General features: G+C 44.6%; 1 protein-coding gene across 1 annotated transcript in view; it reads left to right on the top strand.

The window, feature by feature from the left end:
- LOC137373243 (ral guanine nucleotide dissociation stimulator-like 1) overlaps positions 1-18,654 on the top strand; it is a 46,874-nt gene that overhangs the window by 16,966 nt on the left and 11,254 nt on the right. The window contains exon 3 of the mRNA XM_068038093.1: positions 17,148-17,225. Within this exon, the coding sequence (XP_067894194.1) occupies positions 17,148-17,225 (78 nt within the window). The remainder of the gene's footprint in view (positions 1-17,147; positions 17,226-18,654) is intronic.

Raw genomic sequence — 18,654 nt, 5'->3', positions numbered from 1 at the left:
GGTCTCAGAAATACTAGACATGCTGAGGGTTGGGTTGGAGTCAGTTCCTTATGAAGATGTAAAACGTTCAGTTCTATGTATTTTCACCATTTTGGCCTGGCACAATGTAGCAGCAGTTGTGTCCCATCTCCTCATCTCCCCCATCCCATCGGAGAAATTTGTCAGAGAAGTGTGAAGATCAGTGGCCGAAGACACAAAATGTGCAGTCAGGACTATCAAGGAGCTGGTGTACACACCTGGGAAAAGAACCTGCCCCATCAGTGGGACAGAAAACCCTATTCGACTGCTGTATCACTGGTTGCTGTCTGCGGGCTGTGTGAGAATACAACTAATCCTGAGCTGGCAGAGGCAGTTAATACATTATTCCCACTGATATTCAGTATCCTAATTATTCCCTTAACCAGCTGTGTTAATATTTCTCTGCTCGATCGTTCAGATACTGAATTGCAGCAGAGAGATTTTGCAGCCCTATTTCAAACATCATCAAGTTGGGATTTGTGTAAGAAGTGTGTACAGACACTAAAGGTCCTTCCAGGCCAAGCAACAAATGGGGACGTCGTTGAAAACATGAAGAGAAATGGAGGATGGCGCCAAAGGATGAAGCTGAGCCACTTCGACAAGGGGGTCGTTGTGTTGGCCACAGCAATGGCAGAACATGCTGGCTACAGTCTGCCGCATATTGTGAATCAACTGGCTTCTCACATCATTAGGCTCCAAGACTGTCAGGCAGTGACAGTAATCACCTCTTCGGTGAACTGCTGAAAGCTCCACTGGTTTCAGGGCCTTAGCTCACAGACACTGTGGTAAACAGTTTGATAAGGTATTTGCTGTATGTCTCTCCTGTTACCCAGTTGCTGTGTGTCTGGGCCCTGAGAAATATTAACTTTGGAGCTAAAAGACAGTCTTGGAGCGTGATGGACACAATGATTAGCCTGTTGGGGAATGAGCAGAACTCGGAGTTGCTAACGCATGTGGTGCTGTCCTGCCTGAGTAAGAACATAATCCAGCCAATGGCAAACACCATCCAGCTCTTTGTGGATCCAACCCTTATCAGAATTCAGCCATTCTTCAGGGCAAAGTCTGAGAAAGTGCGCGTGGAAGTATTCAACGTGTTGGGGAACTTGACCAAGTGCGGAATTGGAGGGTCCACCTCTTCTGTCTCTCAGCAGGTCCATTCCAACCTGGTGCACTTGTTGTTGCACTTCGATGGATTGGTTGAGGAGATCACCTGATCATGCAGTTTAATACTGTGGATGACCTGCCCAATCATTGGAACTGCGAAGGGATCCTCTTTAACTGAAAGATATTTGGAGGAGCCCAGCTGGAGTTACATGGACTTTCTCAGACGCATTTCATGCCTGTTGGTTCAAGATTTCCCAACGGGTGAATTCCTACGCCACGGATTGTGAATCATTTTTCAACAATGACCAGAAGCAGCTCTGAGATCACGCAAAGGCCTTTTCAACTTTCCTCCTGAGGCAGCCATCATGTTACCGACTCAGCCGGTGGGCCACCGCCACCTGGTGGAAGAACTGTGCAATCAACTGCTGCTGTCGAGTCCCAGGATAAAGCCTACAGAGACCCAGGCCCCGATGCTCCTCCAACTCCTCCTCTTAACATCAAACTGATCCTCCCCTTAACATGATTTGTACATTTGTAAATTATTGTAAATAAATAAATATTTTGTTGCAGTAAATATTCTGTTGTGCCATTGTAATTATTGGTGGATCTTCACACAGTGCAGTTTCTCCTGATGAACACGCACACACACACTCACGCACGACTTTGAAACTCACACCATTTTATCGCAAGTGACACCCTCACTCACGATCTTACAAAAGGGCTCTGAAATATTGGGATTTATGACAGGCATTGAAATACCTCCCTTTCCGAGTCTGCTGCATTCTGTCCTGTCCCCGATTGATCATGTGACCAGAAAGGCTTCATGAACCTCCTGTAGATCCGCGGGGAATAGGCCACAGATTTGTCACTACTAAATCCAGGACAAAGATTGCAGTTGACGGCCTGAGCTTGGTCGTGTGAGTGACTGGGAGTCAGAGGGAGGCAGCAGGCTGGGATTTGGTGCATTATGGACAGGGATCTACTGGATCCTTAGTGTTTAAACACAACATTGGTGTCAAATCTCTTAAGAGGAATCAGTTTGCAGCTTTCTCTAGAGCATGAGACTCAATGGCCAGATGACAATCTAATTAGGTTTGATACAAAAACTGAAAAGGAAAGGGGACAGTCAATGATAAATGATCGTTACTGGGGCCAATTTCAATAACTTAAAAAGAGAAGCAGCCCAGATCAATTGGAACGAAAAGATGGCATATAAGACAGTGCAGAAATCATGGGAAATGATTAAACTGGGGATGATTGAGGAACAAACTTCACAGAACAACATTTACAACTGATAGAGAGACTGAGCAATAACACAGAGAGAAATATATTGATAAACAACATACAGACAGGTAAAATCAAACACTTGGAAACTAAAAAAACACATATACAAAATGCATTCACAAATAACACATAGATATAAGTACACCTACAATAATACTCATTTTTTTTGTCTATCCAGACTATTTTGATTGTTCAGTTTAACACAGGCCTCTGTTGGTGGGTGATGCCTGTCGCACACAGAGGCACATGGGGAACGCAGAGGATTGGAGTGCGTGATGTACATAGGCTGTCAACTGTTGGTGGCTGCAGCGATGGCAGGCTGGGGTTTGGGAGAAGATAAACAGTGGAAGGTAAGGGAGCACAACAAAGTTACCCTGGCTGGAGAGATTGCTTTCATAAGGGATGAGATGGGATTGATGGGAGGGATGGAGATGGCATGAGAGGGATAGAAGGAATTGAATGAGGGTGGCATGGGATGGGAATAGCATGGGAATCATGAGAGGGAAGGCATGGGAAAGATAAAATGGCATGGAATTGGTATGGCATGAGATGGAGGGAATGGTAAGGCTGTGTGGCTGAGATGGTGGAATTTTGAGAAGGAGGGGATTTATTATTATTAAAAACTATTCTTGTGCTAAAAATGAAGATTCACCAGATTTGAATGAAAGAGTTTTGGAAAAGCTGCCATGATGGGGAAGCCATGTTGGATCATCCACGCAGCTCTCCTGGCTGAAGATGGTGGTAATTGCTTCAGTTATCTTCAGCCTTGTCTTTTGCACTCTCATGTAGGCTCTGCCATCGTTCAGGATGTGAATGTTCTCTGAGATTCCTCTTGTTGTTTAATTGTCAACCATCATTCACGGCTGAATTCATTGATCGTGCGATCGCTTTGCTGTCTAAAGCATGCTGCTCCCACTGTTCAGTCCTGTGTTGCAGCTTCACAAGTTACAACTCATTTTCAGGTACACCTGGTGTTCCTCCTGGCATATTCTTCTATACTCCTCATTGAACCAGGTTTGGTCTCCTGGCTTGATGGTAAAGGCAAAGTGAGGGATATGCTGGGCTGGAGATTGTGCTGTTGGCCCTGAGCACTTCATGGATGCCCAGTTTTGAGCTGCTAGATGTGTTCTTATTATATCCCATTTCGCACATTGACAGCACTACATAACACAATGGAGGGTGGGACTTTGACTCCACAAGGTCTCCGATCAATGCTGTTATGGACACATGCAACTGCGACAGGTAGACTGATGATGACGAGGTCAAGTAGACTTTTGCCTCACGGTGTTCTCATCACCTGGTGAAGCCCAGACTTGCAACCATATCCTTTAGAACTTGGCCAGTAATGCTGCTACCAAGCTGCTCTTGGTGATGGACATTGATACTTGCCCCTGATTAAGCTGGGAGGATTCAGTCTCCAAAACATGTGGTGCTATGGGATATTTAACACTGACCCCTCTGTTCTATCTCAAAGATGCAAGTTGCTGTTGTCACCAACAACTGCTTCTAAAAATGAGGCCTGTTGCCCAACGCTATTTGCCCTACTTCTCTGCTGCTGTCTCCTCCCTCTCAGGCCCGCCTGAACTTTGGGCCTTGAAGCTTCCAGCTCTACAATCCAAGAAACTGCATTCATGAAAATCAGTTACAGCATCCTTAAAATTATAGTTTTTGTATCTTCATACTTTTCCTTTTGAAGTAGTGTGTGGTAGTATAACGCTTTACAGGCTGATTTATAATCCACTAGGCTGCAACAGGAACACGTTTTATGACCGTAACCATCTTTACACCAGCCTGTAGGGTGGTAAATCCAATATGTCACTTAGCTGACATGAAAAAATCTCTGGATAATCAACCCAGAGCCTGAGCTCTGATCTCTATTCATGTGTACAGTTCATTGTGCTAAGGGCAGTGAGGGTTGAAATTGTGGAGGCACTAACCATAGTTTTTCAGTCTTGCTTAGACTCATTGGCGGTTTCAGAGGACTGGAGAATTACAAATGTTTCACCCTTGTTCAAAAAAGGCTCCAAAGATAAGTCCAGCAACTATAGGTCAGTCAGTTTCACTTCGGCGGTGGGTAAACTTCTAGAAATAATAATTCGGGACAAAATTAATTGTCACATGAACAAATGTGGGTTAATTAAGGAAAGCCAGCATGGGTTTCTTAAGGGAAAATCAGGTTTAACTAACTTTCTTGTGTTATTTGAGGAGGAAACAGAGAGGGTTGATGAGGGCAATGCAGTTGATGTGGTGTACACGGACTTCCATAAGGCGTTTGATTCAGTGCCACAGAACAGACTTGTGAGCAAAGTTATAGCTCTTGGAATAAAAGAGAGGTTGTAACATGGATACGGAATTGGCTGAGTGACAGGAAACAAACAGCAGTGGATAATAGATTTTATTTTGGCGAGAGGAAGGTTATCAGTGTTGGGACCCTTGCTTTTCCTGATATGTAATAATGACCTAGACCTTGGTGTACAGGGCACAAAGTCAAAGTCTGCAGATCAGATGAAACTAGGAAGCTTTGTGAACTGTGAGGAGGATAATGTGTAGAACTTCAAAAGGACAATATAAACTAAAGCGTATAATTCTAAAGGGGCTGCAGGAGCAGAGGGAAAGGTCCTCCTCAAAACCTGCCTCATTCGTTAGGTCACAAACACTATTATCTCCTTCCTTAGCTCCATGTTAATTGTTGACTGATTACACTTCTGTGAAGTAGCTTGGGATGTTTTTTTCAACATTAAAAGCACCGTATGAAAGCACTGTTGTTGTTTTTGTCATCGTCCTCATTATGATTCCTCCCTCAACAAATACTATCAAAAAATAAGCGATTGGATCATTCACCATACTGTCTGACATTGGTGGGGAAGATTAGTTGCAACTCGTTTATGTAACAGCAGCCACTGCTTCAATGTGATCTCCTCGACTGCTTTCAATTACCTGAGGGAGTCGGGGAATAATGGTTTTCTGCCTCTCCCAGGAAGTTATATAACTGTGGGGTGCTCTCAAAGCATCTAACCACGATGGACCAGGCATCCTGTGTTTGGGGTAGGCTTGATGGACTAGCTGGTCCTTTCCTGTCCATCAATTTTGTATGTTCATGGGCGGCACAGTGGCGCAGTGGTTAGCACCGCAGCCCCACAACTCCAGCGACCCGGGTTCGATTCTGGGTACTGCCTGTGCGGAGTTTGCAAGTTCTCCCCTGTGACCTCGTGGGTTTTCGCCGGGTGCTCTGGTTTCCTCCCACAGCCAAAGACTTGCAGGTTGATAGGTAAATTGGCCATTATAAATTAACCCTAGTACAGGTGGAAGGTGGGGATGTGAGAGGGTAATGGGATTAATATAAATGGGTGGTTGATGGTCGGCACAGACTCGGTGGGCCGAAGGACCTGTTTCAGTGCTGTATCTCTAAATAAATAAATAAATAAATATGTATTCTAGAAGTGATGTGCTTTGAGCTCTTTCACTGACATGATCACACATCATATACATCTTACCTAAAGGTGAAGGAGGTTTATGGTGGACCATCTGGCACTCAATGCCAGTTTTATTGGTGTCTTGGAGATCCTTGTGTAGCATCACCTTCTGTGTGAAGTAGCTTCAGTGATGTCACCCCTTACTTCCTGGAATGGCTCCATGGTAAAGATCAGGATGTTGTGAGTTCACACTGACCTTCGAGCTACTAGGCTCCAGGAATTTATGCTGCAAGCGGGTCAATCTGCAGCCACAGTCAGCAGGGTGGCGACCAGATCAATCTGGAGTTTAGGCAACCCCTCTCCTCCAACTTTGACCATGCAACTGACTCCTCGGACTGGATTTTATTTCTGCAGGCGACGTGCCAGAAGACGGGAGGGACAATCCTGCCTCGGCCCTTTATTGGACCCCCATCCGAATTCAACGGTAGGCAAGTTATTAACTTCCTGCTGTCCCCTTTAAGGGACAAGATCCTGGCCTGTGATTGGGTGGAAGCTCAGCACCACAGCAATGCCAGTGGGAGTGGTGGCCATTGCAGGTACTGCAGGAAGCTTGGGACCAGGATTAGCCATGGAGCCCCAGACTGCAGGTAAGTGGGGCTGGCTCACCTTGGCTAGTCAGGCATGCCCCGGGGAGGGGTGTTGGTGTCAGGGCAACCTTTGTTGCTGGGGACCATCCCTGGGCCACAGATTGGCCCCTGCAGCCTTCAGGGAGGACTGGATGGCCTCCCCATATGGCGGAAGCCCCAATCACCACCCCCCACCAGCCGCTGGTTAAATGCCAACTGTGACAGGAGCAGGCCCTTAATTGTCCACTTCGGATCTCAATGGTCACTGGGTGGAAAGACTGTTCTTGGCCTTCCCCCCAACCACTGAAAAAATTGAATGGCATTGGGAAGGCAACGGGCCCTCCACCCAGCAAACATCCCCTCGCTATTTAATGGGCCCCTCCACCTCCCTGCCCATCCCTTGAGGGCTGATAAAGTTCAGCCCCTTCTGTTTCCCCTTTGGTCACATCACCGGGTCTCCCTCTCAAAGATTTCGATGCCACTAATAAAAAAAATGGTTTTCCCAAAATGACAAACAAATTCACAATGGGTTCTATAAATGGTGATTCCTGTCCAAAGCAAGGGGAAGCTGTCATTTACTGTATTAGACTATGGATCTCCAGGATTCAAAATCAGGATAATTGGCAAGTGTGGGCAGCTGCTTGTTTGGCTTCAGAACTTGGTGTTCCACTGCCCTTTTAATGACAGGCCTGTGAAGGACCACTGTGTAGGCCACAACCAACGCTGTCGACAAGAGAAAATATACTTTCATGAAGACCCCCCCACCTGCCAAGAATGGGGCTTATTAATGTTGTCATATTAACATTAATTTTAAAGTGTTGCTGGAGTGAAGAAATGACTTGTTTAAAAAGAGATCACCAGACACTTGGCTGCAGGACATTTGCATACTAAGAGACAGTGCTTGGAGAGACAAAAGAATTGCTCACTGATTCAATTAACAGAGATTGGGCTGGGTGACTGCGATCCACACCTTTTTGGTGTAAGATACAGCACAACACCCCGTCCCCTAACCAAAAGCTTTGGAATCCAGAAACTGCAGGAGCAGTTGATCTCAAATAAGGGATTAATCACATGATGAACCTGCTGGCCAAGTTGGGAGTTTTGAATTGTGCACACAGGACAGTGTCCAGCCCCACTGAAGTCGCTTAAACCTCTTTGCCTTACAATTGATCTGATGAAATGTCACAGACCTGAAATGTTAATTCTGCTTCTCTCTCCACAGTTGCTGCCTGATCTGAGTATTTCCAGCACTTTGTTTTTTAATTTCAGATTTCCAGCATCTGCAGTATTTTGCTTTTATGATTCTTCAAGTGTTCTGCTTTCATGTCCCTAATGATAGATTCTAGCAGTTTCCCATGATCTGACACTTGAACATCTTAATTTGGGGGAAATTCTGCTAGAACAGTTTGTCCAACACTCCCATTTCTACATCTCTTGTCATAAATACTTTGAGTGACTGTGGTGTTGTGGATGATTTATGGATGATTTTAATCTGCATATAGACTGGACAATTCAAACTGGCAAGGGTAGCATGGAAGACGAATTTGTAGAGTGCCTCCGGGATTGCTACTTCGAGCAATATGTTGCAGAACCTACCAGGGAACAGGCTATCTTAGATTTGGTATTGTGTAATGAGGCAGGATTAATAAGAGATCTTGTAGTTAAGGATCCTTTGGGGGAAGCGATCATAACATGGTAGAATTTCAAATTCAGCTTGAAGATGAGCAACTCAGGTCTCAAACCAGTGTCTTCAACTTAAGCAAGGGCAATTACAGAGGTATGAAGAAAGAGTTGTCTAAAGCGGGCTGGGAAGATAAACTACAGGGGAAGTCAGTAGATGAGCAGTGGCAGACTTTTAAGCAGATATTTCATAACACTCAGCAAACATTTATTCTAGTCAGAAGGAAGGACTCGAAGAGAACGATGAACCACACATGGATAACAAAGGATGTTAAGGAGAGTATCAAATCAAAAACAAAGGCGTGCAATGCAGCAAAAACGAGTGGTAGGCCAGAGGATTGGGAATTTTTTAGAAACCAGCAGCGGATGACTTAAAAAATAATAAAGGGGGACAAAATTGATTATGTGACTAAATTGGCAAGAAATATAAAAACAAACAGTAAGAGCTTCTACGGGTATATGAAAAGGAACAGAATAGCTAAAGCAAGTGTGGGACCCTTAGAGGATGAGACTGGGGAATTAATAACAGATAACAGGGAAATGGCAGATCATTTAAACCAATATTTTGCATCGGTCTTCACGGTGGAGGACACTATAAACATCCAACAATAATAGATGAACAAGGTGTAAATGGGAGGGAGGAACTTGTAATAATCTCTATCACGAGGGAAAAGGTGCTGGACAAACTGATGGGACTAAAGGCAGACAAGTCATCAGGACCTGATGGCCTGCATCCAATAGTTTTAAAAGAAGTGGCTGCAGAGATAGTGGAGGCATTGGTCATAATATACCAAAACTCACTGGATTCTGGTAGGGTACCAACGGATTGGAAAACCGCTAATGTGACACCCCGATTCAAGTAAGGAGGGGGACAGAAAGCAGGAAACTACAGACCAGTTAGCTTAACATCTGTCACTGGGAAAAAGCTAGAGTCCATTATTAAGGAAGAAATAGCAGGACATTTAGTAAAACATAATGCAATCAAACAGAGTCAACATGGTTTTATGAAAGGGAAATCATGTTTGACAAATTTGTTCGAGTTCTTTGAGGATATAACAAGCAGAGTGGATAAAGGGGAACCGGTAGATGTAGTGTGTTTGGATTTTCAGACGGCACCTTTTGATAAGGTGCCACATAAAAGGTTATTACACAAAATAAGAGCTCAGGGTATTGAGGGTAATGTGTTGGCATCGAACAAAGAACAGTACAGCACAGGAATAGGCCATTCGGCCCTCCAAGCCTGCGCCGATCATGATGCCTGCCGAAACTAACACCTTCTGCACTTCCGGGGCCCATATCCCTCTATTCCCTTCCTATTCATATATTTGTCAAGATGTCTCTTAAACGTCGCTATCGTATCTGCTTCCACCAACTCCACTGGCAGCAAGTTCCAGGCACTCACCACCCTCTGTTCAAAAAACATGCCTCGCACATCACCTCTAAACTTTGCCCCTCGCACCTTAAACCTATGTCCCCGAGTAACTGACTCTTCCACCCTGGGAAAAAGCTTCTGACTATCCACTCTGTCCATGCCGCTCATAACTCTGTAAACCTCTATCATGTCGCCCCTCCACCTCCGTCGTTCCAGTGAAAACAATCCAAGTTTTTCCAACCTCTCCTCATAGCTAATGCCCTCCAGACCAGGCAACATCCTGGTAAACCTAAAATAAAAGCAAAATACTGCAGATGCTGGAAATCTGAAATAAAAACAAGAAATGCTGGAACCACTCAGCAGGTCTGGCAGCATCTGTGGAAAGAAAAGCAGAGTTAACATTTCGGGGCAGTGAGTTCCGATGAAGGGTCACTGACCCGAAACGTTACCTCTGCTTTTCTTTCCACAGATGCTGCCAGACCTGCTGAGTGGTTCCAGCATTCCTTGTTTTTAATCCTGGTAAACTTCCTCTGTACCCTCTCCAAAGCCTCTACGTCCTTCTGGTAGTGTGGCGACCAGAATTGCACACAATATTCTAAGTGTGGCCTAACTAAGGTTCTGTACAGCTGCAACATGACTTGCCAATTTTTATACTCAATGCCCCGACCGATGAAGGCAAGCATGCCGTATGCCTTCTTGACTACCTTATCCACCTGCGTTGCCACTTTCAGTGACCTGTGGACCTGTACGCCCAGATCTCTCTGCCTGTCAATACTCCTAAGGGTTCTGCCATTTACTGTATACCTCCCACCTGCATTAGACCTTCCAAAATGCATTACCTCACATTTGTCCGGATTAAACTCCATCTGCCATTTCTCCGCCCAAGTATCCAACCGATCTATATCCTGCGGTGTCCTCTGACAATCCTCATTATTATCCGCAACTCCACCAACCTTTGTGTCGTCCGCAAACTTACTAATCAGACCAGCTACATTTTCCTCCAAATCATTTATATATACTGCAAACAGCAAAAGTCCCAGCACAGATCCCTGCGGAACACCACTAGTCACATCCCTCCATTCAGAAAAACACCCATCCACTGTTACCCTCTGTCTTCCACGACTGAGCCAGTTCTGTATCCATCTTGCCAGCTCACCTCTGATCCCGTGTGACTTCACCTTTTGCACCAGTCTGCCATGCGGGACCTTGTCAAAGGCTTTACTAAAGTCCATATAGACAACATCCACCGCCCTTCCCTCATCAATCATCTTCGTCACTTCCTCAAAAAACTCAATCAAATTAGTAAGACACGACCCCCCCCACCCCTTCATAAAACCATGCTGTCTGTCGCTAATAAGTTTGTTTGTTTCCAAATGGGAGTAAATCCTGTCCCGAAGAATTCTCTCTAATAGTTTCCCTACCACTGACGTAAGGCTCACCGGCCGATAATTTCCTGGATTATCCTTACCACCCTTCTTAAACAAAGGAACAACATTGGCTATTCTCCAGTCCTCTGGGACCTCACCTGTAGCCAATGAGGATGCAAAGATTTCTGTCAAGGCCCCAGCAATTTCTTCCCTTGCCTCCCTCAGTATTCTAGGGTAGATCCCATCAGGCCCTGGGGACTTATCTACCTTAATGCTTTGCAAGACACCCAACACCACCTCCTTTTTGATAATGAGGTGACTGAGACTATCTGCACTCCCTTCCCTAGGCTCATCATCCACCAAGTCCTTCTCCTTGGTGAATACTGATGCAAAGTACTCATTTAGCACCTCACCCATTTCCTCTGGCTCCACGCATAGATTCCCATCTCTGTCCTTGAGTGGGCCAACCCTTTCCCTGGTTACCCTCTTGCTCTTTATCTATGTATAAAAAGCTTTGGGATTTTCCTTAATCCTGTTTGCCAATGACTTTTCATGACCCCTTTTAGCCCTCCTAACTCCTTGCTTAAGTTCCTTCCTACTGTCTTTATATTTCTCAAGTGCTTCATCTGTTCCTAGCCTTCCAGCCCTTACAAATGCTTCCTTTTTCTTTTTGACTGGGCTCACAATATCCCATGTTATCCAAGCTTCCCGAAACTTGCCAAAGTTGTCTTTCTTCCTCACAGGAACATGCTGGTCCTGGATTCTAATCGATTGAAGATTGGCTAACACCCAGAAGGCAGTGAGTCGGGATCAATGGGTCTTTTTCAGGTTGGAAAGCAGTAACTAGTGGGGTGCCACAAGGATTGGTCCTAGGGCCTCAACTATTTACTATCTATATTAATGACTTAGAGGAAGGGACAGAGTGTAGTGTATCCAAATTTGCTGAAGAAACAAAAATAGCTGGGAAGACATGTTGTGATGAGGACATAAAGAATCTGCAAAGGAATATAGATAGGTTAAGTGAGTGGGCAAAAACTTGGCAGATGATGTTCAATGTGGGAAATTGTGAGGTAATTTACTTTGGTAGGAAGAATAAAAAGGCAGATTATTATTTTGATGGAGAAAGACTACAAAATACTGCAGTGCAGAGGGATTTGGGTGTTCCTGTGCATGAAACACAAAAGGTTAGCATGCAGGTGCAGCAAGTAATTAGGAAGGCAAATAGAATTTTGGCCTCTATTGCAAGGGGTTAGAGTTTAAAAATCGGGAAGTCTTGTTACAACTGTACAAGGTGTTGGTGAGACCACACCTGGAGTACTGTGTACCGTTTTAGTCCCCGTATTTAAGGAAGGATATACTAGCATTGGAGGCATTTCAGAAAAGGTTCACTAGGCTGATTCCTGGGATGAAGGGGTTGTCTTATCAAGAACGGCAAAACAGATTAGGCCTTTATTCATTGGAGTTTAGAAGAATGAGAGGTGATCTTATAGAAGCATATAAGATTTTAAGGGGGCTTGACAGGGTAAATGTTGAGAAGATGTTTCCAATAGTGCGGGAATCTCGAACGAGGGGACATATTTACAGAATAACGGGGCACACATTTAAAACTGAGATGCAAAGGAATTTCTTCTCTCAGAGGGTGGTGAATCTCTGGAATTCTCTGCCTCAGAGTTGTGGAGGCTAGATCACAAAATGTATTTAAGGAGGGGGTAGATAGATTTTTGAAATCTTGGGGAGTTAAGAGTTAGGCGGAGCAGGCCCGGAAGAGGATTGAGGCCTGGAACAGATCAGCCATGATCTTATTGAATGGCGGGGCAGGCTTGAGGGACTGAATGGCCTACTCCTGCTCCTATTTCTTATGCTCTTATTCAGAACAAACAGCTGCTCAGTCCAAATATGGCTGCCAAGGGCTGTGAATTTGCAATGTCCCTATGGTCTGCAGAGGCAAAGCCAAGTGCGTAAAAACATCCAAATCTTTGAAAATCACCTATTCGAAGGAAATCCAAAAGAGGTCAATCAAACAAAAGCTGATTTCAATCAGTGGGCTGTGGAATGAGTATAAAATGGACATCAAAGTAGATTTATTCACAACTGTCCTTGAAGAGATCGCTGAGAAAAATGAAAATTCTCAGCAGAATATATCAAATACAATCCATCATGCAGAGGAGGGGATCATTTCAACTGAAGACCATGAGCGACAGAGAGCCATGCAGACCACCTTAGAGCTTCTGAAAGTTTACTTGCAGAAGCTCAACGTCAGTAACCTTGCGTCTGGAAATATTATGGGGACTCTAATTGGACGATTGATGCTGCGCTGTGCAGACAGTTCGCTACCTGTGTGACAGATGGCCCTGGTCTCTGTGGACACCATCCTGTCCATTCAGTTATAATATGAAGGTGCTGATCTGGATCAGTAACAGGAGCAGCTAGAGGATCTGAACACACTCAGAGAACAGTTAGACAACAATGACCTTTCAGTCCTCTTGCAAAAATGCCATCAGATCGCAAAGGTAATTTCCAAGAATTTTCCCCATAACCAGCTGTGCAACTTGCTCCTCATGGTCTTTAAAGGACTGTCTGACCAACACCCCAGCTGTTCCTTTGCAGCCGCTGTGCTCGTAAAAATCATCATTAAAGGTGAGGCAGTGATCCACGGGACCAAGTCTCAGAAATACACGCTGAGGGTTAAGTTGGAGTCAGTTCCGTATAAAGATGTAAAACGTTCAGTTCTATGTATTTTCACCATTTTGGCCTGGCACAATATAGCAGCAGTGTGTCCCATCTCCTCATCTCCTCCATCCCTTCGGAGAAATTTGTCAGAGACATGTGGAGATCAGTGGCCGAACACACAAAATGTGCAGTCAGGACTATCAAGGAGCTGGTGTACACACTTGGGAAAAGCACCTGCCCCATCAGTGGGACAGAAAAACGTATTCAACCGCTGTATCACTGGTTGCTGTCTGCGGGCTGTGTGAGATTATCACTAAGCCTGTGTTGGCAGAGGTGGTGAATACATTATTTCCACTGATATTCAGTATCCTAATTATGTCCTTAACCAGCTGCGTTAATATTTCTCTGCTCGATCATTCAGATACTGAATCGCAGCAGAGAGATTTCGCAGCCCTATTTCAAACATCATCAAGTTGGGATTTGTGTAAGAAGTGTGTACAGACACTAAAGGTCCTTCGAAGCAAAGCAACAAATGGGGACATCGTTGAAAACATGAATACAAATGGAGGATCGTGCAAAATGATGAAGCTGAGCCACTTCGACAAGGGGGTCGTTCTGTTGGCCACAGCAATGGCAGAACATGCTGGCTACAGTCTGCCTCATATCGTGAACCAATTGGCTTCTCACATCATGAGGCTCCAAGACTGTCAGACAGTTACAGTAATCACATTCTTTAGAGAACTGCTAATAGCTTCAGGGCAGCAGCTCACGGACACTGTGGTAAACGGTTTGATAAGGTATGTCTCTCCTGTTACCCAGTTGCTGTGTGTCTGAGCCCTGAGAAATATTAACTTTGGAGCTAAAAGACGGTCTTGGAGCGTGATGGACACAATGATTAGACTGTTGGGGAATGAGCAGAACTCGGAGTTGCTAACGCATGTGGTGCTGTCCTGCCTGAGTAAGAACATAATCCAGTCAATGGCAAACACCATCCAGCTCTTTGTGGATCCAAATCTTACCAGAATTCAGCCACTCTTCAGGGCAGAGTCTGAGAAAGTGCGGGTGGAAGTATTCAACGTGTTGGGGAGCTTGACCAAGTGCGGAATTGGAGGGTCCACATCTTTCTTCTCCCAGCAGGTCCATTCCAACCTGGTGCACTTGTTGTTGCACTTGGATGGATTGAGGAGATCACCTGATCATGCAGTTTAACACTGTGGATGATCTTCCGACTTATTGGATCTGCGAAGGGTTCTTGTTTAATTGAAAGATATCTAGATGACCCCAACTGGAGTTACATGGACTCCCTCATGACGCATGTCATGCCAGTTGGCTCAAGAATTCCCAACGGGTGAATGTCTTCGCCATGGATTGTGAATCATTTTTCAACAATGACCAGGAGCAGCTCTGAGATCAGGCAAAGGCCTTTTCAACTTTCCTCCTGAGGCAGCCAGCATGTTACCGACTCAGCCGGTGGGCCACCTGGTGGAAGAACTTTTTTTTATTTCCAAAATATACTTTATTCATAAAAATCTGTAAAAATTACATTCCCAGTTTAAAACAGCATCAAGTCAAAAAATACAGAGTGCACAGGTGATCAGTTTCCTTCTATACAATTATGAGTTGCCTCACAACCCTTCCATTTCATTGTCATGCCATATACATTTTTACATTTACAGCACACAAAATGTTCCCAATACAGTTCGAGGGGTTTCCCATGGATCCAGCCCCTCAGTTCAGCTTGGTGGGGGGGACCTTACACTGTGGTCTTTCCCCATTGAGCCTTTGCTGTGGCTGCCCCAAGCTTTAGTGCGACCCTCAGCACGTAGTCCTGGACCTTGGAATGTGCCAGTCTGCAACATTCGGTCGTGGACAACCCTTTGCACTGGAAGACCAGCAAGTTTCGGGCAGACCAAAGGGCGTCTTTCACCAAATTGATAGTCCTCCAGCAGCAGTTGATGTTTGTCTCGGCATGCGTCCCTGGGAACAGCCCGTCGAGCACAGACTCCTGTGTTACAGAGCTGCTTGGGATGAACCTCGACAAAAACCACTGCATCTCTTTACACACCTGCTTTGCAAAGACACATTCCAGGAGGAGGTGGGCAACCGTCTCTTCCCCACCACAGCCACCGCGGGGACATTGTGCAGAGGGGGCGAGACTTCGGGCGTGTATGAAGGATCTGACGGGAGGGATCTTCTCACCACCAGCCAAGCTATATCTTGGTGCTTGTTTGAAAGTTCTGGTGATGAAAGAACTGCGCAATCAACTGCTGTTGTCGAGTCCCAGAATAAAGCCTAGAGAGAGACCCAGGCCCCGACCCTCCTCCAGCTCCTCCTCTTAACATCAAACTGATCCTCCACTCAACATGATTTCTACATTTGTAAATTATTGTAAATAAATAAATATTTTGTTGCAATAAGTATTCTGTTGTGCCATTGTAATTATTGGTGGATCTCCAAACAGTGCTGTTTCTCCTGATGAACTCACACAAACTCACGCACAGACACCACACATTGTAACACACGCCATTTTATTGCAAGTGACACCCTCACTCACGATCTTCCAAAAGGGCTCTGAAATATTGGGTTTTTTGACAGACATTGAAATACCTACCTTTCCTAGTCTGCTGCATTCTGTCCAGCCCCCGATGGATCATATGACCAGAAAGGCTTCAGCATGTACGTGAAGCCTCCTGCAGATACTGGAGGAACGGGCCACCGACTTGTCAGTATAAAATCCAGGACAAAGATTGCAGATATTGTAGTAACAGAAATATTAGATACGAAAAGCACAGTGAGAGAGGAAGTACCAGAGGGTCTGACATCCTTGAGGGTGGATAAATCACCAGGGCCAGATGGATTGCATTCCAAGTTGTTAAAGGAAGACAGGGAGGAAATAACGGATGCGCTGAGGATCATCTTCAAATCCTCACCGGATACGGGTGAGGTGCCACAGGATTGGAGGTCTGTGAATGTTATTACCACTATATAAAAAGGATGCGAGGGATAGGCCAAATAATTATAGGCTGGTCAGTGTGACCTCAGTGGTGGGTAAATTATTAGAATCAATTTTGAGGGATAGGATAAACTGCCACTGAGAAAGGCATGGATCAATCAGATATAGTCAGCATGGATTTGCTGAGGGAAGGTCATGTCTTGCTAACTTGATTCAGGTTTTGGAAGTAAAAAGGATAGATGTGGGTAATGCAGTGGATGTGGTCTACATGGGTTTTATTAAGGCATTTGACAAGGTCCCGCATGGCAGTCTTGTCAGAAAATGAAAGCTCATGGGATACAGGGGAATGTGGCAGGTTGGATCCAAAATTGGCTCAGTGAGAGGAAACAAAGGATAGTAGTCAACGGGTGTTTTTGCGAATGGAAAGTGGTTTCCAGTGGTGTTCCACAGGGCTCAGCGTTGGGACCATTGCTGTTTGCGGTATATATTAATGATTTGGACTTAAATGTGGGAGGCATGATTGGGAAATTTGCTGATGCACAAAAATTGGCCTTGTAGTTGATAGTGAAGAGGATAACTATTTTTTAATGAGTGATAGCCAAATCTGGATGCAAGTGCTTCTTGAAAATGACTTCATTTGTGCTTTATGACCAATTGCAGGCGTGGAAACCTGGACAGTCCAAACTGTGAAGAACATGGAAAACTAAGATCTCAAGAAATGAGCGGCGTATTCAGAAAGTAAGTTCGATCTAATGTGTGCCTAAATTATGCTTCATGCAGATTCCAACAATGTGAAAAGAAATTGTTGGACAGCGGGCAGTTCCTGTAAAGTTATGTAGGAACTTCTTTTCCACAAAAGCATCCCATAGTAGTGTGGCGAACACCATTCCAGACCATAACAATCACATTAAAGAAGCCGCTTGACTACCTCTCTAATATTTGCATTATTCCTCGAGATCAGAGAGGTCAAAGAAGAATTGTGTCAACGCAAAAGTCAAAAGTGATAAGTCACCAGGACAAGATCAGATTCATCCGAGGATACTAAAGGAAGTAAGGGTCGGAATTGCAGAGGCACTGGCCATAATCTTTCAGTCCTCCTTAGATACAGGGTGGTTATGGAGGACTAGAGAATTGCAAATGTTATACCTTATGTTCAGAGAAGGGTGTAAGGATATGCGCATCAACTACAGACCAGTTAGTTTAACCTCAGTGGTGGGAAAGCTTTTAGAAAAGAAGGTCTGTGGCAAAATTAACAGTCACTTGGACAAATGTTGATTCATTTAGGAAAGCCTGCACATGTTTAATCATGTTTGTCTTGAATTTTTTTGATGAGGTCAGGGGTTGATGAGTGTAACGTGGTCCATATGGTGTACATGGGTTTCAAAAAGATATTTGATAATGTTCCACATAACAAATTTGTTAGCAAAGTTGAAGGCCATGGAAGAAAAGGGACAGTGACAGCACGGATTTGAAGTTGGTTGAGTGACAGGAAACAGACAGTAGTGATGAATAGTTTTTTTCTGGACTAGAGGAAAATATATAGTGAGGTTCCCCAGGGATCCATATTGGGACATTGCTTTTCTTGATCTATATTAATGACTTTGACTTGGGTGTGCAGAGCACATTTTCAAAATTTGCACTTGGGACAAAACTTGGAAGTATTATGAACTCGAGGAGGATAATGATAGACTTCAAGAGGACACAGTCAAGCTGGTGGAATCAGTGGACTTGTGGCAGATGAAATTTAATGCAGCAAATCAGTTTTGGTAGCAAGTGTTTTCTTTTGCACAACCATCCTGCAGCCTCATGAATTCAATGATTTGCATTCTGCACGGTTCTATAACACCTCTAGATAACACCCTGTAGCTAGCTGGTAAATTGTATCTTTGCAGCAAGGCAAGCCAGTTATAGTCAGCCGCTTTAACTCCATCTCCCTTCAACCACCCCTCCCCCAATAAAGGAGACGCTCAGCATGGTAAACCACTTCATCTGGTGGTTTGGGAAAGAAATGAAAAAAGCATACACATTGAACTCCTCCTTTTCCACCTCTTTTCATTCTTTCCATTCTTTGCTTTTCTGTGCTCTGGATGTTGGTGGAATTGTTTGCCAGTTTATGTGCTTCAAGAATGGTTAATTGGGGTCGCTGTTCAAAACTCAGTTAGGGCAC

This window comes from Heterodontus francisci, chromosome 8 (assembly GCF_036365525.1).
Source record: "Heterodontus francisci isolate sHetFra1 chromosome 8, sHetFra1.hap1, whole genome shotgun sequence".
In the NCBI taxonomy this organism is placed as follows: domain Eukaryota; kingdom Metazoa; phylum Chordata; class Chondrichthyes; order Heterodontiformes; family Heterodontidae; genus Heterodontus; species Heterodontus francisci.
This window is presented reverse-complemented; position numbering and strand designations above follow the sequence as displayed.